The 27,221-nt window shown below is 31.2% G+C and overlaps 2 protein-coding genes across 4 annotated transcripts; both read right to left on the reverse strand.

Annotated features, from left to right (window-relative positions):
• Positions 1 to 910: 910 nt before the first annotated feature.
• Positions 911 to 2,169, reverse strand: LOC120088771 (uncharacterized). The gene is made up of 3 exons (XM_039046206.2): positions 1,917 to 2,169; positions 1,606 to 1,834; positions 911 to 1,520 (listed from the first exon to the last, which is right to left on the reverse strand). The coding sequence occupies exons 1-3, from the start codon at positions 2,079 to 2,081 to the stop codon at positions 1,093 to 1,095; spliced, it is 822 nt and encodes a 273-aa protein (XP_038902134.1). The 5' UTR covers positions 2,082 to 2,169; the 3' UTR covers positions 911 to 1,092.
• A 7,995-nt stretch (positions 2,170 to 10,164) lies between these two features.
• On the reverse strand, positions 10,165 to 14,567 carry LOC120088548 (putative serine/threonine-protein kinase At1g54610). Of its 3 annotated transcripts, none has more exons than XM_039045937.2 (9): positions 14,135 to 14,567; positions 13,173 to 13,899; positions 12,761 to 13,045; positions 12,271 to 12,588; positions 11,876 to 12,103; positions 11,683 to 11,777; positions 11,403 to 11,517; positions 10,860 to 11,306; positions 10,165 to 10,687 (listed from the first exon to the last, which is right to left on the reverse strand). In XM_039045937.2, exons 2-9 carry the CDS (start codon positions 13,635 to 13,637, stop codon positions 10,481 to 10,483), a joined length of 2,160 nt encoding a protein of 719 aa, XP_038901865.1. In that variant the 5' UTR covers positions 13,638 to 13,899; positions 14,135 to 14,567; the 3' UTR covers positions 10,165 to 10,480. The 3 variants fall into 3 exon arrangements, with proteins under 3 accessions (XP_038901865.1, XP_038901866.1, XP_090161994.1); XM_039045938.2 differs by having other exon boundaries at positions 13,173 to 13,904; positions 14,135 to 14,498; XM_090305868.1 differs by lacking the exon at positions 14,135 to 14,567 and having other exon boundaries at positions 13,173 to 14,101.
• Between the last annotated feature and the right edge of the window lie 12,654 nt (positions 14,568 to 27,221).

The following is a 27,221-nucleotide window of genomic DNA, read 5'->3' on the forward strand; positions in this document are numbered from 1 at the left end:
AGTATATGAACAAAAATCATTAATATCGTCATACTTCTTTATTTTTCAGTTTTTCTTGCTTCTCTTCTTCAATAACCTCTTACTCCTCTTTTTGTTAATTGTTTGACATTTGTTTATTTAAAAAATAATAAATAAATAAATGTCCATTTCAGTTAAGATATGTGGACTAAACAAGAAGAAAGGAGAATAATAGAAGCACCAATGTATTTTAGGACTAAAATATTTTAACAACGTCATACCTTAGTAGTTGAGTGTGTATTAATATCCAATTTTTTTTTTTATTTGACATTTTGGTATGTTTTAAGGGGAGATTTTGATTTTAGGATTTTGTGATATTTTGTAAAGTTTAATGTATTAACTTAGACCCTGTTTGATATCCATTTGAAAGCCATTTTTTTCAGTTCTCAAATTTTAGTTTGATTTTTTAAACCATTGGTGAAAAATAGATTATAAAAAAAAAATTTGGAGATGAGGATAGTGTTCATAAGCTTAATTTTCAAAAACAAAAACAAAAAACATAATTACCATATAGAACCTTAGAGTTTTAGTTTTTATTTTGATTGCTGAAAAAATTGGTAAAGGAATAGAAAAAATTAGAGAGAATATCTAGATTAAAAAACAAATGAACATATCTATATAATTTATTTTAAAATTGGTTCTCATTGAACTTGAAGAAACTTCAACGACTTGTTATACTAATATTTTTAAATTTCTTGTTTGAAATTTTATAGTTAGTTTTTTTTAAAAAAAAAAAAAAGTTTAAAGGTATTTTTTAAAAAAAAAATTAACTTATGATATTTTTAAAACAACACATTAACTATTTTTATTTAAATATTTTTTAAATCTTTTTGGAAGTTTAAATATTTTTAAAACCTTCAAAAGTTATGGAATATTTTTTACACAAACTTCAAAGTGAAGGGAATATTTTTTATAATTGTTTTAAAAAGAAAAGTCTCTTGAAAATTTAAGATTTTAATTATACAATTACTAATGGCCTTATTGCACAATGGCAACGAAACGGAATAGACAAAAGAGCAAAAACACAAAAGCAATGATCAAAATTGCAATTCCTTTCACTCTCATCTCTCACACTCAAACCACTTCAACCGCAGAAGCAGAGCAAACCATGGCCGCCGGCAAGCTCTGCAGCAGATCATAAGTAAGCATTGAAGCCCTCGCCTTCGTCGGCCGCCCGGATAATCCCACCGGCAGCGGCACCGGCGCCAGCGTCGTCCTCTCGCACTTCCCCAACCACTTGGCCTGCATGTATCTGCACTTCCTCCATGGCCCCAAGTGCATTTTCTTCTCCTTCATACACTTCTCCGCCGCATTACACAAAATTCTTATCAGTTCTCGAAGCTTATCGTCTTTTCCGATGAATACTTCCGGCAACCGTCTCACCAATCGCTTATACTCTTCACTCGCTCTAGCTATTTCGAATTCCGCTCTGAAATTCAGCTCGATTATAACTCTATCATTCGGATTACAATCGTCCACCACTTCCAAATAACTGTGTTCTCCTGCGTTTACAAAATCCCCAATTATCAAAAACCCTCAAGTTCAAGACGATGAGAATTAATGTCAGGGTTAGGGCATTCTATTTACCAGATGGAATTTCCAGTGAGCTTTTCCATTTAGATTTACAAACGGCGCAATTATAACCGGCGTTTCTCAAATGATTGCATACTTCTCTCTGTACGCACTCTCGACACACCGCAAACTCCGCCGGTCTCCGGCAACCGCAATGAATGGACTTGAAATCCAGTTCTCTTAGGACATCCTTCGTTGCATGCCGGATTTTCAACTCAATCGAATTCGTTCGTTTCAAAGTCGCCTGTTAAAAAAACGAAAGAATCAGAACAAAATTTCACACAAATGTAATCTGGAATTCGAGATTTCAACCTTCGTTTCGCTACCTGAAGAACTTCTTTTTGCGATTTCCAGAAGGCTCTGTTTTCTTTACCGATTGAAGAAGTTCCTCCGTTCTGATCTCCTTCTTCGCTAGAATCATATGAACTTTCCGTTGGATGATCGGATTCTTCTGGGAATATGTCGATGAAGCTGGCTGATATGTCGGACATTTCAAAACTTCCGTCGGAGCTCCGATTCCCGACGAGTAGGTTGATTTTGTTTTGCTCTCTGGTTGATCTTGGAACACGTCGCTGAAATTTTTATAGTCCAAAAATTTGAAGTTTAATTAACGTCATCATGTGGGCCCATTGTAATGCCAACGAAGATGTATGAACTTACATCGAATAGATACTAGACGCAGTGAGATTTTTTAACCGAAATTTTGAATATTTCTATCCAATAATTAGTTTATAAAACTATATTTCTAACATATTCGAACTATTATTGAAGGATTGATTTTGATTTTCTGTTGATAGTTAGGAGTAACCATATTATGACTATCATCTTAATTGTCAAATATATTTTTCCTAGTTCAACGATAAAAGTATAGTGTAGAATATGAAGAATGTAAATTTCTAACCAAAAGACTAAGAAAAAGTCTAGACATATTAAATGATCATTTATCAAGAAATGGGTATAGGTGAAGAATAAGAATAGGAATACAACAAATATTACAACTTACAAATTTTCTCACGTGCAAGATATACAATTTGAATTAGAAAGTGTGTGACGATGTATTTGTTAATTCGATGCAAATCATGGAAAACTGCATGAGTATTATGGTGTTTGTCACACCCGCTCTTGATCGAAAGTATTTGAAGATGTAGATTTTGAGAGTTTTAGAAGATTTGAGATTGAAGTTCAAAAAGGAGTTGAAGTTTCCACTTATATTTATAATAATGTATTTAAGAAGAATTTTTAGTATTTTTCTTTTCTTCTTATGATTTCATGTTCTAACTTTTTAACAAGTCTATTATCTACGTAAATCTATTTTCCTTACTTTTTACATTTGACAAATTTAATTAAAATATAGAGCAAATATTCAATTTATACCCCTGAACTTTGGGATTGTATCAATTTAAATTTTAAACTTTGAGAGTAATATCGATTTAAACCTCAAACTAATCATTGTATCAATTTGCACCCTAAATTTTCATAAGTATATCAATTTAAACCCTGTACTTTTATAAGTATATCAATTTAAACCTTAAATTTTCATAAATGTATCCAAATAAAACATAATGAAGAATTTAAATTGATATACTTGTGAAACTTCAAGGTTTAAATGGATACACTTACGAATGTTCAGAGTCTAAATTGATACAATTATTAGTTTGGGGTTTAAATTGATATATTTATGAAAGTTCAAGGTTTAAATTAATATAATTATTAGTTTAGGATTTAAATTGATATAACTCTCAAAATTCAGGGTGTAAATTGATATTTTCCCTAAAATATATAAAAGAAAAAAATATTTCAAATCTTCCTTCATATTATAAATATCACAAATTATGCATAAAATAGATACTTGTTCTTATTATCAAAAAGCCAGATGTCATTCTCTCTACTCTTCATATATATAGTCATGTGTGTTATAAATACTCATTCTTAGTGTCTATGTAATCCACCTCCTACTTGCCAAATTGGCTAGTGGCATTTGGTGGGTTTTGAAAGATACACATTGGAAAAATCCATGGAAATTGGAGAAAGTGGAGATTTTTATAGAAATTTCTTATTTCATATTTTGTTAATTTATTTTATTTTATTAAATTAAAATATTTATTTATTTTATTATCGTATTATCTTATATTTATTTTAATATTATATTTTATTGGTATCTGTGTTTCTATTGTGCCTCTCAAATTTACAACATATCATCAGCACGAGCTCCTATCATTTTCCTCGCTAAAAATAGGTCTTAAAAGTATGTCAGTTTTTCTCTCTTCATTATAATTAATAGATTAAATGTTATTTTACATATTTGATATATATATATATATATATAATACTTTATAATAGTATTACCATGAAAATATTATAAAATTGGAATTTGTAGAATTTGATATCATTGGTAATAATTATTTATCATTAGTGCTTGATGTCAAAATACATTTGGTTACTATAAAAATGTGATCATCATAAAACAATTTTTCTTCCTAAAGCTCGTCGTAAATGAATGCACTTGAGGCTCCAAAATTTTAAATCGATATGTTAAAGAAGACATTTTTCTACATTTCGAATATACTCCTACAGTAGCAATATCGAGATAAAGGTTTTAAATAGTATTTTGAACTAATTATATGTTTTCTCATGGCCGAACAAAATACCAAGTTATTGATGAAAAATCATAAATCTCGACCAACTGGAACAACACCATTCCCTGAAGTGAATGTTGTAAATGTTAATAATCGCGATCGAGGTCGTGACCATGGCGGAGGAAGAAATAATTATTATTTTCGTGGTGGTCGTTCTAATAATTCAAATTTCAAAAGAACCACACAAAATGATTATCACAAAGAAAAGCTCCACAAGATAAGAGTTCAAAAACTGTTGAAAATAAATGTTTCCGATGCGGAATGACTGGACATTGGTCATATACCTATAGTATGTCAAAACACTTAGTTGATCTCTATCAAGCTTCCCTGAAGGAAAAATAAAAAGAGAAAAATGTAGAAGCAAATTTTGCATACCAGGATAATGACATATTTGACCCATCCCATATGACAAATTTAGATATGGTGGACTTCTTTGAATCTCCTGAAGAGAAAATCGACAGAATTGATGGAACACCAAATGTTTTCTTTGACGTTGAAAATATCTAGATTTAATATTTTTTATTCATCTCCATGTTTTTTTTTTCTCTTAGTAGATGTTAACTTTTGTATATTCCAAATGTTGTTTTTCTTATTGTAATTTTTTTCTTTTAATGAAAAAACTTGGATCATCATATGTTGGGCAACTAAAAAATGAATAAAAAAGATCTATGTCTGGTAGATAGTGCAGCTTCTATGTCTGATAGACAGTGCAGCTACACATACAATACTTACAAGTAGAAAATATTTTTCCGAATTGACAATGTTGGAAACAAAAGTCAATACAATATTAAGTTCTGCAAACTTGATTGAAGGATTTGTAAAAGAAAATATTATTTTGCCTAGAGGAACAAAATTTACAATTGACAATGCATTGTTCTCTAGTCAAATTAAGAAAAATCTACTTAGTTTTAAAGATATATACGTTGCATTGATTATCATATTGAGACTGATAGTAAGAATATTGTGGAATATCTATATATCATATCTACTGTCTCAAATGAAAAACGTATATTGGAAGAGTTGTCTACTTTATCTTCTGAATTATATTATACTCATATATACGAGTAATTGAAACATATGCAACATTGAAATACTTAAAGATAGTAATGAGATTTCAATAAATTATGTCATGATAGGAAAAAAATGGAACCAAATTAATATAGTTATTGACAAGATTTTTTAGTATAATATTGCTTTTGATATTATATCTGAAAGTAAGGAGGATCCTGAACTAAAATCTATTGAAAAATGTTAACGTAGAAAAGATTGACTTCAGTGAAAAGAAGCAATCGAGATAGAATTAAACTCACTTTCAAAACGTCAGGTTTTTGAACTAGTAGTCTGAACACCAAAAGGTGTCAAATCTGTGGGATACGAATAGGTATTTGTGAGGAAAAAAATAAAAATAATATGGTTACAAGATATAAAGCAAGACCAGTTGCACAAAGTTTTTCACAAAGACCTAGTATTGATTATGAGGAAACGTATTCTCCAGTGGTGGATGCAATTACATTAATTATAACTATCTGGGCGTGCATCTTATGGATGCAGTCACAACATATTTATATGGATCTCTTGATAATGATATTTATATAAGAATCTCATAATGATTTAAGGTACCTGAAATATATAAATGAAATTCCCGAGAATTGTATTCAATAAAGTTATAGAGATCGCTATATGGATTGAAACAATCAGGACGAGTGTGGTACAATCATGTAAGTGGATATTTGTTGAAAGAATGATATCAAAACAATCCACCATGTCCATGTGTTTTTATAAAGAAATTACAGTCAAGATTTGCTATTATAAGTGTATATGTTGATGATTTAAATATAATTGAAACTTTTGAAAAACTTTCAAAGACAATAGAATATCTTAAGAAAGAATTTGAGATAAAAGATCTAAGAAGAACAAAAAAATTTTCTTTGGCTTGCAAATTAAGCATTTAACAAATGTGATATTTGTTCATCAGTCAACTTATAAAGGAAATGTTTTTAGAAGGTTCTATATGGACAAGCATATCCATTGAACATTCCAATTGAAGTTCGTTCACTATATGTGAAGAAAAATATATTTTGACCTCGAGATGATCATGAAGAACTTCTTGATCCTAAAGTATCATATCTTAGTGCAATTAGTGCACTTATGTATCTTGCTAATAATACAAAACCAAAGATTGTATTTTCAGTATAGTTATTAGCAATATATAACTCCTCCAAAAAAAAAATACATCAGAACGAAATTAAGCATATACTCTATTATTTTCAATGAACGATTAATATAGGTTTGTTTTATTCAAATAAATCGAATTTTGATTTGGTTGGTTATGCAGATTTTGGATATTTATCTGATCCACACAAAGCTAGATCTCAAACAAATTATCTACTCACATGTAGAGGAACTATTGTATTGTGGCGGTTAGTGAAACGACCATAACGGCTACTTCCTCAAATCATGCTAAAATTCTTGCAAATCACAAGGCTAGTCGAGAATGTGTATAGCTAAGGTCAATGACTCAGCACATTCGTAGAATATATGGTTTGTCTTCTAGTAAAAATATTTTAATAATATTATACGAAGACAACACAATATGTATATCTCAAATCAAATGAGGATATATTAAAAGAGATAAAACAAAGCATATATCACCAAAGCTTTTATACACTCATGATCTTGAAGAAAATTGTGACATTACTGTACAACAAATTTGTTCAAAGAATAACCTGACAACTTATTTCAAAATCATTACCAACTGCAACATTTGAGAAATTGGTGCACAATATTGGAACGCGGCGACTCATAGATCTCAAGTGATGTTTCCACGAGGGGAGTAAATATACAGTATTCTTTTAAAAGTATTAGATTATATGAAATATGTACTTTTTTTCCTTCACTAAGATTTTTTTTTTTCAATGAGTTTTTTCCTAGTAAGGTTTTAATGAGACACATTATATATATATTAAATATATATATATATATATATATATAAATATATATATATATATATATATAATGGGTATCTAAGGGGGAATATTATAAATATCACAAATTATATGTAAATAAATACTTATTCTTAGTGTCAGAAAGCTAAATGTCACCTCCCTCTACACTCTATGCATATAGTCATATTCTTAGTGTCTATATAATCCACCTCCTACCTGCCAAATTGCCTATAATAATAGTATTTGATGGGTTTTGAAAGACACATTGGAGAAAGTGAAGATTTTAAAAAAATTTCCATATTTCATATTTTGTTAATTTATTTTATTTTATTTATCTATTTATATATTATATTTAATTTATTTTATTATTGTATTACATTAATATCCACATTTTCATTATACTCCTCGAATTTATAACATTTTAATCATTATTAAAGGAAATTTTGATATTTTTAATCTTTAAGCTTACGCGGCGCCTATCTCGATAGGAATTAGGAAGTATACCATGTCGCGATATATCTAGATTTTACTTTTTAAATATTGATAATAATTATTATTATTTAATAAATGAGCTATTATTAAAATTGCCAGGTTAACTCGGTCTCTCTGCCTATTATATGATTATATAAATAATAAATATCCTTTTGGTACCGTCGAATATTCCAGATGAGAAGAGATGGTGGTGCTGAATCCGGTCAATTTCTAGAATCTATAGTTGAATAGACCAAAATACCCTTTAAATCCAAAAATCTCTACACATACAAAATATTATATAATAAAATAAGTCACAAATATTAATTTATACCTAAATAAAAATATGAAATAGTAACTTAAATTTCATAACTTAATCAATTGAGACATTTCATTCATTCTCAAATGTAAGTAAACTTTTTTAAATATTAATTTTATAGAATGGATTATTAGAATAAATATATGGATAATTTTTAAAGAAAATTTTGATTAAAAAATTAAATTGATCCATTTATAAAAATTCAGGAGTTTAATTAATACAATTATAAGTTTTATATTTTCTTCAAACGGTACATAATGAAGAGTGTAAATTGATACACTTACGATAGGAAAAAAAATCATTTTATATCCCTAAACTTTGTGGGTTGTATCAATTTAAAACCTAAAGTAATAATTGTATTAATTTAAACCTTGAACATTGAGGATTTTATCAATTTAAACCCCAAATTATTATAGTATCAATTTAAACTCTGAACTTTTACAAGTACATCAATTTACACATTCTTTAGACTTATTTTAAAAAATATCATATAAAACATTTAATTTTCTCAACCTTTATTAGGATTTTATTTGGATATTGCCAATGTATAAATTCTTGTACATGTGTAGATTTCTATAAATGTGGATTTAACAAAAATGACGATTAATTTCCGAGTCTAAATTGATTATGTTAGGTAAGTTTATAGATTTAATTGGGTAAATTAATATAATTATTAGCTCAAATTTAAATTGACACAACTTTCACCATTTAGGACTATAAATTGATTTTCTAAATTAATTATATAAATGAAAATATGAAGCAATATAAATAGTGATAATTGGTATTTAATTGTGATAACTCGATAATGAGAGCTTGACTCTTTCTTATACGGGCCTACTTTTGTCCATTTCAAGTAACATTTTTTATTTAATTGAAAATATAGAGGAATTAATAAAAAAAAAAAAAAAAAAAAAAAAAAAAAAAAAAAGCAATAAAGTCATGCATCTTTGAATTAGGAATTATGAGAAACGCAGTTTCAAAATATTAATTTTCGTTATAAATATTAAATTACAACATTTAAATTATTGGTTATATCTTTTAAAAAAATGATGATTTCAAAGGTTATTCTTCCTATCCAATTTTAAAATAATTTATTTTCTTTACTTTTAGTTATTAACAAAAAAACAATTTGGATAAATTAATCTACTTCCATATTTATCATAAATGTTATGAATAAGAGTTTCTAAAAAATAATAATAAAAATAATACATAAATAACAAAACTGCTGAAAATATTTATAAGTAATAGCAAAATATCATAATCTATCTGCAATAGACCGTGAGAGATTGCGATAGACTACTATCTATGTCTATCATGACATAGACACAAATAGTAGTCAATCGCAGTTTATCACAATGTATAGCAAATAGATTGTGATACTTTACAATTACTTATAAATATTTTTGTTCATTTTTTTATACTTGAAAATAGCCCAAAAAAAGTTATAAATAATAGTTATCCTGCAACAAACTTGATATCTATTTTTATTATTTATCATTTTGTTGTTTTAACTAAGGATTCAAATATTAATGTTCAATATTCATTATCTATATTTCAATTTTACAACTATATTGACAGATATATAAATAAAAATATCATATTGTTATTAAAAAATTTGTAAAAATTATTTAGAGCAATTCGTTGATTTTACTCGTAAATTAAGTAACATAAAAGATAAAAGATATTGAAGATAACAATAGATCTTTAGTATTATGTTGAACCCTTCAATATACAGATATATCAACATGTCGTTGGATACTTATATTTCAGTTCGATCTACCATGAATCTATTCAAGACACTTTAACAAAGTCATCAATTGTAGTGAGATTATTATAATTTATTATTATTATTTTTTTACCTCTTAGACCCTAGTCTAAGAAAAGAAGGTAGGTAGATTGATTCTATGAAAAGATGTCATTATGAACCAAAAATCCTTCCAAAACCCTCTCAACCACAACAATGTAACCTCTATCCGTATCACTTTCAAATATGGCCTACCAAGATTTTTGTGTGCCTATATCCAAATAGTCCTTGAACTCTCTCCATTCCATACAATCTTTAGGGGTAACTTTCAATTGGTGCTTCACCCTTTAAATTTTAATATAACTTTCCATTCAAACCCCCTGAAAACTCTCCTTATGTGTTTAACAATAAGATTTAATAAACTTGTCTGCAAGGTTAAAAACACTGATATGGATTTGATTTTCATCCAATATTTGAATCCCTTTGCTTCAAGAGAAAAAGAAGATCTAACAAATAATCTATGGTTGCTATTTCTGTACACATTATCAGAATCTAAGAACGAGAAGAATGGTGAACAATTGCCAAACACCACAGCAGCAACGGGTGCACTCAAAAATGGAAAGTAGTAGTGCTTCACAACCACCTTTTATACAACATTTTAACCAAAATTCTACACAACCAAATCACTTTTTGATTACACAACTCAAGCCATCTCAGACCTTAGGTCTCTCCCAACTGTCCTGTTGCCGGGTGCAAGCGATCTCCGTAATCTATCTCACGTTCCGTGGCTCAACATCAGATGTTTTCCAGTTGTTGCTTTTGAACCCTTTAACTGACTGTTAGCAGCTTTACCATGTCGTGCTTGTCGAGCGTATTCTTGAATCTGACGGTCTCGCTCTTTCAGAATTTTATCTAAGTTGTTTGATGGACCAAGGATTGGACCAGAAGTGTAAAGCTTGTTCATGTCTGTCCCATAAGCAAGCTGAACCACATAATGAACAAAGATTATCATCGCAGGTAGCAGAATATCATTCAATTATTATCTCAGGTAGCAGAATATCATTCATTCATTGACTAGAAAACAGCTAAAGATGGAACTAAGATTTGTATTTTCATTCATTTAACTATAAAGCAAGAGGAAAGAAGGAACAAACCAGGGACTGTTCTTTAGGACAAGCTTTTTCGATCTCTATTCGATATGAATCTGCAACTCGGTGTGTATAAAATATCCGGTCCTGCTTTCTCGTTGACTCTGAATCCCTAACAAAGTCAGGCAATCTGCCTACTTCTGATCGTGATGGACCCGGTCTATCATAGGGATGATCAGATATATTAGACCTCACTGCTACTAAATGGGATAATGCTGAGAGATTGGATCCGTCAAGCGCCATGGAATGGTCATCGAGTTGCTTTCTTGATTTCATCCAATCTGGTTTGCTAATTAGCGGTCCTGAATGTGAAATCCTGCCTGTATCTGAGCAAATTTCTGTGACAGATTGATTTTGTTTGGGAGGAGCATTTAAAAAACCAGAAACTGTTTCGTCCCCATATGGAGTGAACACTCCGCTCCGGCCCTTATAACTTGAATGACCTTGCCTTTTCTGTAATGGAATGCAAAAATATAAATTAGTCCAGAAAAGCTTTCGGATAGAACTGTAAAACCAACAAAGTTTATCAGATATGTAAAAGTTCAATACCTGCATTAACATGTTTGCTTCATCCTTAGCATTCAGAGAAAGATTAAGGTGAGCTTCTTTAGGTCGTCTCCTTTCCACACAATCTTTAAGGTCTTTGCCCTCAACTCTCGACTGCCTGCAATGGGAGATGAGCAGTTTAAGAAGCTATATATCCAAGAAAGCATTTCCTTACTGAACATCTTCTCAGCCCCAAATATTTGTTTTTCCCTTTACAATAAGAATAACTATGTACTTGACATACCTTCACCCTCACAATAATTAATGATTCATAACAGCTTACCTTCTGCAGCCGTGGAATTTTGCATCAATCTCTTTGCTGGGAGGATATTTGGGCAAACTCGTAGGCTCGCAAGGAAGAGGTTTAGTCGTAAAAAACTGAAAAATTAAGATACAACGTCTGTTAATTAATCATAACTATGAGAAACAAGGCATCAAAGTAACTTTCAAATGATTCCAAGGAAAGGCTGCAATACCTCGCTTTTCAGAGCAGCAGCTGCCGTTCCTCGATGAGCAGGATCTACAGAAAGCAACTTATCTACAAGAGCCACTGCAGAAGATGGGAAATCCTTGAGCATTTCCCCAATACAAGGTCGATATGGCTGAGCGGTCTTAAATCCAGTTGAATGAGGTAACTGCAATTTCTTCCAATAATTCTCAGGCGGCGACCCACAAAGTTTAAATATCTTATGCAACTGTTCAACCTGCAGAAAATAGCTTCAAAGGTTTCATATATATTGAAAGATTGTAGTTTATCCTTTTCTAATCTTGTTCTTTCTATCACTAGTAGCCTTATCTAGATCACAAATATGAAGATGAATCTCTTATATGGAATATCAACCGTAGCAGCAGAGTACATGAGATGTTCTACCTCAGTTTTTCCAGGTAAGATGGGCTTTCCAGCATATAGCTCAGCTAGTATACAACCCGTACTCCACAAGTCAACTGCAACCCCATAATGAGAAGCTCCAAGCAGAAGTTCGGGTGGTCGGTACCATAGAGTCACTACACGACTTGTTAAGGGAACTTGATTATGGGGGTCAAAAGGACTTGCTAATCCAAAATCTGCAATCTTCAAGATACCATTGTCGTCGATTAGGAGATTTGAACCCTTTATATCACGGTGGAGGACACCACGACTGTGGCAATAATCAAGTCCCCTTAGAAGTTGTTGCATATAGCATTTAACCTAAGCATATCCATAAGCATAAAGTTAGGTTCTTGAGGATTGGATAGATGTCATTTATTAGTAATGAACTCCTTATCAAAATTGCATACTCACATCCCTCAAGGCCACCATATATAAAAACCTCAAGACAAGATGCAAAGAATGGTACCCAAAGCCAGTTAATACAATTTACCTGTGGTTCGTTGAACTTGACACCGGGCCGAGATGCAAGCCCTGTAAGATCATGCTCCATATACTCAAAAACGAGGTACAAGCTACATGATCGCGGTGATGTAATCAAACCTTCCAATTTTATAACATTTGGATGATCAAGCCTCCGCAGGATAAGGATTTCCCGGGCCATAAACTTGACACTCTCCACGTCAAGATTATCAAATCGAACACGTTTTAGAGCGACTAGTTTATTGTGAATGATATCACGAGCCTTGTAAACACTACTATATGTGCCCTGTCCTATCTGTGATGAAACCACCACCAAACCAAACAAACAACAGGAAACTTAGACAAGAACACATTTCAATCTTCAGACTCACAATCACATCAACAAACTACTCTCAACTGTCAGATTCACAACTCCTACATACCTTGTCAAGTTTCTCAAAAGTTTCGGCTTTCCGTGGCAGCCATCCCTCGAGCGCTTCACCGGCCACAGAGGAGAGCCAGCTTGGCCAACCAGCTGCAACTTGCTCTGCTTCCATAGCCTTTGGAATGCTTCCATTTCCAGGATAATTGGCCGAAATGGCAGCTTCCAACCCCTCCCTCTTCTTTTTTTCAATTTGATCATCGTGTACTCTGTTAGAGCCGTTGACTCTCTTATCCAAATAAGCATGTTTCACGTCACCGCCATCTGTTTTCACCTTTGATCGAATACTATCTGCTCTCTGTGAGGAATTTATTCGAACATCTTCGTCTCTTTTCACAGAATTCAATCGCATATCCTCTTCCTTTTTTAATAAATTAACACGTGAAGCCTTTCGTGAGGGAAATTTCTCAGTGGCTCTGTTTTTGCCATCTTCATCAACAGAAGGCTTGGAACATTGACAACCCATTTTTGCAGACCAGAAACTAATAAAGATACTTTCTTCAGAAATTATAATCCCCTCTTAAAGCCAACGCTAGATATTCCACAAAACCTCCTTCTCCACACTAATCTCATAAATACCAAATCAAAATTCAATCCAATACAATCAAATTTTGTTTAAACATTCCTATATCAATTCAGACAAGACCCTAAAAGGAATGTCAAACAACGCGATTTTGGTGGGAAGAAAAAACACTGGAACGAATTTCTAAAGTCCAATCTTCCAGAATCTGAGCTGACCCAACAAAGAAAATCACAGAATCAATCAAAAGAGAAAACAAAAAACGAATAAGAACAGCGACTTTTTTAACAAAACCCCAAAAACCCAGAAAGTTTATCGAATCCCTTTCACTGATCAGACGAATATTTTCGTAGGAAACAAAGTAGTGATCAATATCTTGAAAAAGAAGAAGAAAAACAAGAAAACCCAGATAGAAAATCGCAGAGATAGAGAGGGTTAATTACCAAGAAAGAACATTCGGTTGGCTGTTCGAAGTCTCAACGCGTATTCATACATGTATTTTCGTCATAGTTAAAAGGATTATGATATGATTGATATATTCAGACGGCCTGTGCCGGCTGTGGCTGTTTGAGGAGTCAAAAATACCCACTTTTCTCCTTCAACCCATGTCGAAGACTAGAATCATAATTCGATAGATAAAAGGAGTTAAGGATTTTAGTTTACATTTGAATGCTAAATTAGGGAAATTTAAACGAGTTTAATTACGTAAGGATGGGGGTTTAGTTCTTCAAAGTCAACGAAAGTGAAATGGCACAAACCACTAATAGTAAGCTTTGTTTGAATTCAACTGTTTTTGTTTTTCATTTTATCTTTCAGTCTTTCTTTTCCCAGTTAAATATGAGTTGTTTCAAGTTGTGGAAATTTGGCTTCCCTTCCACTAAATCTCTCCTTTTTTTTGTTTCTATATCTAACCATATACAGCTACTTTATGATGGGAGATGAGTGTGAATTTAACTTCAATCAGACAAATATCATAAATTTGAACAAATCCCTTCAAAAAACGATAAGTTATTAGAGGGAGTTGTCGCAATGTTCTTGGTTATTTTAAAACAAAACATGAATTAATTTAGAGAAATTTAGAATTTTGTTCTTATGATTTTTAATTAAAATTACCGTTCATAAATAGTTTATGTGGTAAAGAATATTTATAAGGGTTTTTTTTTAATCAAATTATAGAGATTATTTATAAAATTTTATTAAATTTTAAAGTCTAAATTCTAACTTTCTTTAAATTATAGGTATTGAATTTATAATTTAACCTAAGATAGATTATAAAATAGGTTTTGAATATATATCAAATAGTCACATGAGGTAGTAAAAAAATGTGACGAATTTATTTAACTTTCCTTCAAAACACACACACAAAAAAAATTACCCTATTTGATAACTATTTTGTTTTATTTTGTTTTTGAAAATTAAGTCTATAGACATTACTTCTAATTCCAATTTTTTTCTTTTGTTATTTAATTTTTACCAACAGTCTAAAAAACCAAACCAAAATTTGAAAACTAAAAAAATAGTTTTTAAAAACTTATTCTTGTTTTTGGAATTTGGTAAAGAATTCAAGCATTGTACTTAAGAAAGATGTAAATTATGGTAAGAAATTGGGAGAAAATAGGATTAGTTTTCAAAACCCAAAACAAAAAATGAAAGTCTTGTTTGGTAACCATTTGGTTTTTTTGTTTTTGTTTTTAAAAATTAAGTCTATAGACACCACTTTCCCCTCTAAATTTCTTTCTTCGTCATCTGCTTTTTACCGATGATTTAAAAAACCAAGCCAAAATTTAAAAACTAAAAAAGTAATTTTTTTAAAAATTGCTTTTGTTTTTTGAATTTGGCTAAGAATTCAACCATTATATTTAAGAATGATGCAAATTATTGTAAGAAATGAGGAGGAATCTATTGGATTTTTGGCAAAATATTAGAAGTGTTATTGTCCTACATCAAAAAGATTTAAGAAAGTCATGGGCTTGTCCAACATTGAAAAGGTTTAGGAAAAGTCATGAGCTTGTCCTACATCAAAAAGGTTTAGGAAAGTCATGGGTTCCAAGCCTATAAAAGGAGTCGATGCCTTTGGTTTTTAGTCGTCCCAGTTAGAAACACTTTAAACTTTGGTGTGCTAGCTCTAGTTAAATTTCCTTGATGTATTCCTTAGTTTGAGAGTAGGAAAAGAGTGTGAGTAGTTAAAAGCTTTGAAAGAATGCTTTTGTAATTGAGATCGGTGAGAGAATTGTTCAATGTGACTGTAACAATTTTTTACATAGTGGATTTCTTTCTTGTAGGCTGTGGTTTTTCTCCGAGTTGGGAGTTTTCCATGTAAATTCTCGTGTTTTTAGTTTTATTGCTTCCTTTTAATTTCTTTGATATTTTTCTGCTTATTCCTATGGTAGAAGTGGGAGGTATTTCCCAACAAGTGGTATCAGAGCGTCAGATTTCATTGTTTCTTGAAATTCTAAGTATGCTCTGTGGTTGTAGCATTGTTTGACCTTGCACATCAAAAAAGAATTTTTTAAATGGGCTACGGTATTTGTGAATAATGTGAGTTGTACACTATTTGTTGATTTGGTAGGAGTGAAACAGATGTGTGTTAAGCTTTATGAGACCAATAAAGTTTGATGTAGAGAAATTTGATGGAATGATCAATTTCGACTTGTGGCAAGTGCAAGTCAAGGATGTATTAATATAATCTAGATTACACAAGTGCAAATTAAGCGGTGATGATGTTCCAATGCAGTTCAATAGTGATTCTAGCAAAAGTTTCAAGAAGAGAATTTTCAAGTAGAAGATAAGTTGTTGGAAATGTATGCAGTTTGGGCATATGAAAAACAGAGCAGGTATGTCAAATGGCTCTAGATCGGATGTTGATGGTGTCTTTCACGTCAGGGAAGACAGTGACTTCTATGGAAGAAGACGAAAATCATCATCGTGGTATATTCATTTTACCATGATAGAGGATGTGATGTTAGTGGTTCCACAAGTTTGCACATGACATTGACTTGGCAGTTATGCAAGGTGTGTAGTGGAAGTTCTGTCAATGGCTGGAGGACTTCCAAGTGAGCCAAGTAAGTGGAAGTTGCACCATAAATGTCAACATGGTTTATCAGCATGTGACGAAAAAGAAAAATATTGGGAGGTGGTATTCCAAGTTGTCTACTTTTTATGATAAAGTAGGTTATAATTCTATGAGATGAGAATTATGATTGTCGGTGAAGACAATGGATGTTATAAAAGCTATGGATTCTTCAAATAACTTGTCAAGGTGGAATTTGTTGGATTTTTGGCAAAATATTAGAAGTGCAGTTGTTCTACATTAAAAAGATCTAGGAAAGTCATGGGTTTGTCCAACATTAAAAAGGTTTAGGAAAATCATGGGCTTGTCCTACATCAAAAAGGTTTGGTGGATTCCAAGCCTATAAAATGAGTCTATGCCTTTGTTTTTTAGTCGTCCAAATTAGAAACACTTTAAGCTTGAGTGTGCTAGCTCTAGTTAAATTCCCTTGATGTATTCTTTAGTTTGACGGTGGAAAAAGAGTGCGAGTAATCAAAAGTTTTAAGAGAGTACTCTTGTAATTGAGATAACGGAGAGAATTGTTATATGTGATTGTAATAAATTTTCACATGGTGGATTTCTTTTTGGTGGGCCTCTCCAAGTCGGGAGTTTTCCATATAAATTCTTGTGTTTTCAGTTTTATTACTTTCTTTTAATTTCTCTATTTATTCGTACAGTAGAAGTAAGAGGTATTTCCCAACATAAACAAGCTTAATTTTCAAAAATTAAAAACAAAATATAAAATGGTTAGCAAATGGGGCCAAAATTATTACAAAACGGGGCCTTCATTACTTAGTTTATAGTTTTAATAGATATTTATGTAGAATGATATAATAGAAATAAGTTCAACGCATAGTGTGAGTTGTTTAATTTAATACATAGTATTAATTATATCTAATAATTGAATAAAATTAACTTAACGCTCCAATAAATTTTTTTAAAGTTTAAGGTTTAAATACTATTTCGACTTATGTTAGTCTGTATACTTTTAAAATATCCATTTGTAGTTTTTGAATTTTCTAAACGTGTGTTGATTCCTTTACTTTTAAAAGGTGACCATTTTTGTTCATATTTGTAAAGCTTTAACATAAATTTTATACATAATATAACTCTTTAATACAAATTTAGTACTACATTTCAAGAAGTTTAATAATTGAGATATACTACTAAAATTTAGATTAAAAATTCAAGAATCAAAGTAGATAGTATAGCAACGAAAGTGACTATTTCAAAAATATATGAACCAAAATGAACTGAAAACACGTAAACTAAAATTTAAACCTGTTAATTTTTTTATTTGTTGGCCACATAAGTTTAACCACTTTTGAAATTTGGAAGATTGGTATGAAATTAGAAAATAAAAGACTACAATTGAAGAATTCAAAGAGACGAAAACAAGGAGAAAAGATAGCAATGAATTATTATTCTACGTTTTTGTTCAAAAGCATTGTTATTTACTCTAATTTTCTAAGCCAACAGTCAACAAAATAGTTTTAAAAAATGTTCAACTTTTAATTTTTTTTTTTTTCTTTTTGTTTATTGCTGCTTTTTGGATTTTTTTTTTTCCATAAGCTAATTGAGTACTTCCACTAATTCCACTTTTTTCCAATGTCAAGCAGCTTCAATTCCAAGTTTTTTCTAAAATAAAATAAAATAAACTTCTTAAAGGAATTATATCTTCAAAGAAAAGAACAGGTTCACAAACTTTTGTCTATAATTTTGCTAACAAAATTAGTGGGTTTTGTTGTGAGTGTTTGCTTTAGCTTTTAACTTGAAAAAATAATAACCCAACTTGTATTGTGCTAACATGTTTGTATTATGGTTCCTTGTAACACATATCTATAATTCTCTTGCTCATGATTTAATTTTATGTTACAAAGATTTCATTTTTAGTGATTTATTTATTCATCTTCATGAATCTTTTCATTTGTAAGTTGGAATTTAAGAAGCAAAAATATTGTTATAGTCTTGATCTAGATAGTTTTACGATCTTCTATATTGCTTTTTATCATGTATCTTTAATGAATTAGATTTATGCGTTCAATTTTAAATTTCATTAAATTTAACTCTATTTGAATGAAAGTAAAATTAATACTTTCAAAAAGTTAAAGATCTTTTTAATAAATCATTTAAGTCTCGTGTAGTAATTTTATTTTTTATTATTTATTTTTAAAAATTAAGCCCAATAAAAACTTTTTTCACCTCTAAATTTTTTGGTTTGTTGTCTATTTCTGACTAATATTTTTAAAAATCAAGTCAAGTTTGAAAACTAAAAAAAAATAAAAATAAAAATGTGTTTTTGTTTTTGAAATTTAGTTAAGAATTTAACTATTTTTCTTGAGAAATATTTCATTGTGAAACATAGAGAGGAAATAAATTTAATTTTAAAAAACAAAAAATCAAATACCCACATGGGGTCGAAGTTTTTTATTTTTAGTTTTTGAAAATTAAGTATATAATTACTAATTCTATCAATAAATTTCTATGTTATATTATCTAAACTAATGTTTTCAAAAAGTAAGACAAGTTTTGAAATTAATAAAATAGGTTTTCAATAACTTGTTTTTATTTTTGCAATTTGAATACGATAAAAACTAAAAATAAAAAACGAAGGATTAAATATTAGTTTTTTAAAAAAAAAATTGTGATAAAATATGGATATATATGTAATGATTAGACAGGAAATTTTCTAATTAAGCTTTTAGAATATATAATTTTGTTACTTATTCAAATCTATGGCTAAGAATTGGATGAAATTGACTCGTCAAACTAAATTAATCTAATTTTTAGTCCTTTAAAAATCATTAAACTGATTTATTTGTTTAGCAGTTTACTTTTTCAGCCTTTTTTGAAAAATAAACGACTAAAATTTGTTTTTTTTTTCTTTTAAAATCTCTTATAGAGAATTTTAGAAAACAAATATTATTTTTTTAAAAATAAAGAAAATAAAAGGCCAAGTCATTGTTAAATAACCCCGTAATTGTTGATTTACATTTTTAAATTTCAATCAGAAATTGAAGTTGCTTTACTTTGGACAATATTTGCATCCATCGTTTTCATTGTAATCAATACTTTTTATTTTATTATTATTATTATTTTTTTTTTTGGAGTTCAACAAAAACTTTATCTTTGAATTATACCTATTCTAAAATTTGAATTTTCAAGCCCTAAAACGTAAGTAGGTAAACAAATAGCCAAAGTCTCTATTTTGCTTGCATCATTTGAATCTATATCATTTTTCAACTAATTGTTTACTTATAAAATAAAATTTCTTCTATTGCACTAACTTTTCCTTTTCAAAAAATAATAATAATAATAATAATAATAATAATAATAATATATATATATATATATATATATCTTTTGATCCTATGTTTCAAAATGTTATGATTTTATGCTTGAAATTTGAGTTTTGTTTAAATTTGGTCCTAGATTTCAAAATTTATACTTTTAGCTAAAGATTCATTTGAGTAGAAATTTTAAAATTAATTTTAATAGTGATGAAAAAATAATGAAACTTAATTAAGTATAGTGTTTTTGTTTTTTTTAAAAGTTAATTAATAGATATTATCACTGAAGATCAAAAGTAAATATTTAGTGAAAAATCAAAATCAAAAGTTTAAATCTAGAAACTTAAGGACTAAATTAAAGTATAACGAAAAGCTCAAGGGTAAAATTGTAACATTTTGAAATTTTTAGACTAAATTGAATTCAAGTTCAAAGCTTTAAGTACCAAATAGATTTTTTTTTTCAAAAAAAGATTATCTAGTATTTATCCGACAACAATTTAGGGAAAATTAAAAGGATGTTGTCCTTTTAGAAACTATTTAGGAAAATATTGTTGTTTTCAAACTACTTGCAAAAATATTGTTGTTTTTTTTTAAATAAGTCGAGGTTGAAAATTCGACCTAGATGGGTCGAATTTTGAACCCTCGACCTTCCCCTTTTCCTTTACATTTGCACGTCGAACTTTGAACCATCGATCTTGCCCTAACATTATTATTGAGTCTGTTTAATTATCATTCCAAAGACCTTCCTCATAATTATTTGATGTGGAAAGAACGAAAGACCTTCCTCATAACACTCATAATTATTTGATGTGTTAAAAATAATTTTGTATTGGGAGAGAACAAAAGAGGGAAGAGTAAGAGAGAGAGTGAGATTATGAGAAAGAGCGAGATTTGAGAGAGCGAGATTTTGAGGAAGAGCGAGAGTTTGAGAATTATTGTAAAAATTCTAAAAATATTTTATTATTATTTATAATTTTTTTTAAAAAAAAACTCCATCAAAATCTTGGTACCAAATGTACAAAAGGAATCCAAGATCATTATTGTAAAATCTTTTAAACTATTGACCTCACTATTGTGATTAAAATTTCTATTCTTTATATCAATAATACAGTCTTATTTATAGACTTGTTTTGAGTGTTGATTTGATTTATTATGTCCCCAAATTATTATCTAAAATATGTAAATTTGAATATTGAAGTTTTTTTTACCTAACTTTTTAGATTTAGACTATCTGATGTTATTATTTATGTCAGTGACATTTAAAAGTTTCTATATCAAAATAATTACTATTCATAATATATAAAAAGAATAAATTAAAAAAAATAATATCTCATAAAAATAAAAAAAATGTAAATTAAATATCTCATTTATATAAAAATAATTACAAAAATCAATGTATCCCATAAGGCGGACATGGTCGATTTCGAGCTAGTTGTCGTCGTCGACTTCGAACTTGAGGTTGCTCGGGTTCTTCTTGATGTTGCTCTGGTACTGCATGCGCTTCAAAATATAAATATTCATTATGCTCTCCATGACCTCAACTATGTCCATGCACGTATGAAGACGAAGGACCAGCCTCTGAGTCATAATGTCCTGAACCAAATGCTAGCATCATCATCATCGGACTAACATAATCAGTTTAACTCTGCGTTTGCATCATAGGGGGCAACTCTTCCACATTATGTGCAACCTCATCAAACTCATCCTCTTCTCGAACAGGTCTTCTACGTCTAGAAGCTAGTGGAGGAACAATAGGTATATCGTACATATAATGAATTTCCTCCATATAGCTTTGGTTGTCACTACATATAGCAAGAACCTGGTTCGAATCATTCGCAACATCACGGAGTCTACGTTTGTTCGATCTCTGTGAATTATAAAAAATTAGACAATATTTAAAATAAATTTAAATTAAAAATAATTAGATAATATTCATTTACCAGATGACCCACAGCTGCTCCCGGACGATTGACGTAGCACCTTGTGATATTATTATACCAATGAATATATTCTAGAGTGACATTTGTATCAAACTGTTCAAGAGAAACCCCCACTGCAATAAACCTTGCACGATAGTGCCATCGCACTATCAAATGTGCAACTTTTTCGGACCAATCTCTAGTCTTTAAGTCAATATCATGCAGTACGGGTTCAGTATTACAAGGCAATGGGACATTTTGCTGAAAACCGAATTGTCTCATCACCCTGTCAGGAAGATGCCACTCACCAATGTGAAAACATATGAGAGGACTCATCGTTTGCCATATGTTTTGACCATTCGTACAAAAATTAGGCAAAGTATACATAATAATTTTGTACGGCTCCCAAATAACCTGAAACACAAAATATTATATTAAAGACAAATACAATAAAAATGTGTATAAAATAATCAATTAGGTTTAGTGTAATGTACCTATTCAGGTTGAAGCAGATTAAACATGTATCTATACTGGCTGACTACATGTGTGGTTGTTCTAGTCACACAAAATTTGTCTCTCCACCTAAATTTTTAAATTGATAATTTAGAATTTAAATTAACTAGATCAGTGATATAAAAATTAAATTGAATTAAAACAACATACCGAGAACCATAGGCTCGTTCAACTAACTGAGCGTCATTAACATGTTGTAGCTATGGAGCCATTGTTGGAAATCGCTCCCAAGCCCATAGTTGCAGAAATATGAGAGGCCCAGCTATCTCTCGAACCTCAAGTCTTGCTGCTTTGCATAGTTGTCTATACAACCAGGCCAAGCATGCTTCACCCCACGAATGCCGCCCCGCATCATGGAGGTTAGCTAACAGTGGCAAGAACATCAAGTGAACAAAATGACTTGATTTTTCTGAAAACAAACTTCCACCATCTGTGAGCTCACGAAATTGTGTTCCTAACCATATTAAACTTAACCTCGATCCTTTAATCTTGTCGGTAGATGGGGTCGCACCGAGGTACAATTGACAAACTTCTAACCAGTCATCGTACATCACTCCGATGACCGGCTCACCATCAACAGGTAACCCCAACAACACTTCTATGTCTTGTAGAGTGATAGTGCACTCTCCAATAGACATATGGAATGTATGTGTCTCAGGCCTCCATCTCTCGACCAAGGCTGTGATCAGATGCCAGTCCAACTGAATAAATCCTAATCTGGCAACCCCATAGAATCCAGATGTGTGCAGTAGCAGTAGTATTCGAGAGTGGAGCGGGATAGTGCGTTGGAGAACTGCCTTTCGACACCTGCAAGATATTTCTCCAGTAGTACGATCTCGCCATACAACAGATGATCGATGAATGGCCTGGTCGTACAAAACATCGGGATCAACAGATCCTGTGTTTAAAGCCATGATCTGAAAAAAAAAATATTTATTTCTCAATTAAAAAATATTTGTTTCTCAATTAGAAGAATAATTTACAACTTAATTAAAAGAATAATGTACAACTTAATTAGAAGAATAATGTACAACTTAATTAAAAGAATAATGTACAACTTTATAATAAAAAAAATTGAATATACAACAAATTTATTTGCTTTCCATATATATATATATATATATATATACACATGACCAATGAGAAAAAAAGCTAGTAATCATTAATGAAAAAATAACAACAATAACAGAATTTTGAATTATAAGAGAGAGCGAGATGTTCAGAGAGAGCGAGATTGTGAGAGATAGTGAGATTGAGAGCGAGATTGTAGGAGAGAGCGAGACGCATACATTCCATAGACGTTGAAGATTGTCCCATCCTACAATCTCACTCTCTTCTACAATCTCGTTTGCAATCTCGCTCTCTCCTACCATCTCGCTTTCAATCTCACAATCTTGCTCTCAATCTCGCTCTCTCTTACAATCTCGCTCTCTCTTCCTTATCGAGGGTTGAAGTTTCGACTTATGTAAAATTAGCGAGATTTCCTTTTTCTTGTCGAGGGTTGAAGTTTCGACTTATGTATGTCGAAACTTCAACCTTTGACAACCCTTGTTTCCAAGTTTTTCTTTGTTTTTCGAGTTCTCAACGTTCGACCTCTACATTAGTCGAATCCTCAACCCTTGATTTCTAGCCTCGAACTCCCAAAACAACAATATTTCTCTAATAAGTTTCAAAACAACAATATTTCCCTAATAAGTGTCACACCACGCCCCAGACCACCTTTTTAGCCTAGAAAAAGGCGTGACTGCAACAGTTATCAACCCTTAGGCTGACACTTACTCCCTAAAAACTCTTGCGGAATAACTCTGATACCAAATACAAATTATATGCAATGGGACGGCTGTAGGCCCACAATTTATTAACTTAGAAACTATATATGTTTAGAGTATTTACAACATTAGATTTACAAGTCCCAAAACCCACAACACCTAGTCCCTATATGAACAGTAGTAACATGTGTTCAATATTAACCGTAACCACCTAGCAAACGGTTACAAGCCTTTTAGTCCTTTAGTGGTAGAGCAGATACTGAGCTGTCTTCAAAGGATTTGACCGCTACCTGTGGGGGGTGGAAACAAAAACATTTGAAAATGGGGTGAGCTTACGCCCAGTGAGTGACCGAGAAAACATAGTAAATTCTCATGCATAATTTCAGAAAATAGTTTTATCTGAAATATAAACTTTTGCAGCATAAATATTTTCCAAGCGTAATGTATATAAAGTTGTTTTAAACATAAAACAGTAAAATCATTTCTTAAATCAAAGTATTGTATAACTGGTAAAATAATCCCAACACCAACTACTAGTCCAGAGAGAACCCTTTTGCTCAATCTCTGACTTTATTCACCTGTGGCCACACTAAGTACCTTCACACGTTAGGTACTACTGCTCAGATACTTCTCCTTGTACTTCAGTATCGAGCTACTAGGATACCTTCTCCAACGTACTTCAGTATCCCGTTGGCTTGGTACCTTCTCAAACGTACTTCAGTACCAATAGATACCTTCTCCTTGTACTTCAGTATCTAGTTGGGTGGATGCCTTCTCCTTGTACTTCGGCATCGCATTTTACCAAAACTATTTATAAACAACTTTTCTCTTTAAAGCATGTACAGTATAACACATATACAACATGGCTTTAAAGATGGTAACGCATGCTGGATAAAATCAATACATATACCTATGTAAATAGTTTTTCAACAATATGCATGCGTTCAAATCACAATTCAAACTTGCTTGGAAATCACTTTATAAAACTAGTAGGCATGAGAATTATTTTCGCAAAAATGCTTTCTGTAAAACGTTTGTAATCAAAACAGTTTAAAAACGTTTTAGTTCGAAAATATTTTAGCCACTCACCTCGAACTCTTAGGAACTTTTCACTCTAGTAGCTCCTCGGGTCCCTTTTTCACCCCTAAAATCCAAATTCAACTTACAACTTAGATTACTTATAGTTCCGAACCTTATTTGGAAATACTTCCTTCTACAAACTTATTCTAAAATGTCTTAGGAATCTTACCCTAAACTTTCAGCTCAGAATTCCTCGTGGTTTGGCCGGAATCTCAAAATCTTCAAGACTGGCCCAGACTGATCCTACAGTCTGACCCTTTTGCTTTCTTCTCAACCTTCAGCCCAGTTCCTTTGAGCTTTTTCCTCCGGCAACCCTATTCTGAAAACTAGACTTCTAGATCTTTCAGATGGCTTTAGAATCACTCCAAACGCACGAGTAAATTGGAAGATCTTCTCGTCCAAAGTTGACACATTCCTCTGAACCCTCACTGCCCTCTACTTTCTCTACGAAATTTATGATTTTTGTGTGATTTGAAAATGAAATCCCAACTCCCTATTTATAGGCGTTCAAATTGCTCGTGGGATTGACAGCACCTACTTGGCTGCATGGCCAAATGTTTAATCCTCCCTTTATCAACGTAAGCTGACTTCACCTTGGTTCAATGTGTTCTTCCCAAACGCATCCAACACAATTTCTTAGGGTTTAAGAATTTCTCTTAATCGGACACCTAGATTTTAATTGACGTTTTCCCTTACGTCTTCAAGCTTTGTTTGTATTCAAATTAGGGTTTTTAAATGCATAATCCACCCCAACGCGTCCAAATACATTGCCCAGAAGCTTGCTCGGCCGTTCAATGCATAGGCGAGGCGTGGGCGTGACGTTCGAATCAAACAAAACAAGGCTAACGCATAGGCACTCTCGCTCTTTCTACTCTCAGTAGTGTCACTCTCTCCACTCTCGGCAGTGTCGCTTTCTCCCACTTTCTCGCTAGGTCAACAATCTCTCCAATCTCTCCGCTCTCTCTCTCTCACTCTCTGGTCTCTCGCTTCTCTCCCATCTTCTATCCAATCTCGCTCTCTCCCATTTCCTCTCCAATCTCGCTAGTCTTGATCTCAATGATCTCGCCTCCTCCATCTTTCTCTCCAACTTTTCTCTCCAATCTTTAGCTACTATGACAAATGTTCCCTGTATATATATATATATATATATATATATATATATATATATATATATATATATATATATATTTTACCCGTTTACTCACCACTTAATGATATTTTTACACGGATCTTCCCGGATAATTCCAAAATAATATTTTCTATATTTTTCCTTAATTCCTTACTTCGTACTTCACCTAATTTTTCATACTTAGCCGAATTTTCCCCGAATTTTCCAAACTTAATTTTCATATTATTCCATACTAGCTCAACCTACTTATTATTTTTCCCCAACTTTCCGAACTCAATTCCATATTTTTCTTTTCAAATCCCCATTCTTCCTTCACCATTTCATATTAACTTTCTCATCAACTTACTCAACTTATTTATACAAATTTAAATAGGGACACACAATTAAGTGAAAAATTAAGATAATTTAAATAAGAAAACACACTTAAGTGTAAAATTGGGATTCGGGGTTCATATTTACCTCCTCCTTATAAAAATTTCGTCTTCGAAATTTCGCCACAAGTCCGTCAGTTAAACAACTGCGGATACTTATTTCTAATTTGCTTCTAAACTTCCCATGTTGCTTCTTCTATAGCATGATTCCGTCATAGCACCTTTACTTATGGGATTGTCATATTCCTCAAGACTTGTTCCTTTCTAACCAGAATCTCTACTGGTTTCTCCTTATACAACAAATTCTCTTTCAACTGTACCGGTTGCTCAGATAATATATGAGTAGGATCTGGCACATATTTTCTAAGCATTACCACATGAAACACATCATGAACACGAGATAATTCCGG

Source organism: Benincasa hispida, chromosome 10 (genome assembly GCF_027475165.1).
Source record: "Benincasa hispida cultivar pf3 chromosome 10, pf3_genome.v1.1, whole genome shotgun sequence".
NCBI classification, from domain to species: Eukaryota; Viridiplantae; Streptophyta; class Magnoliopsida; order Cucurbitales; family Cucurbitaceae; genus Benincasa; species Benincasa hispida.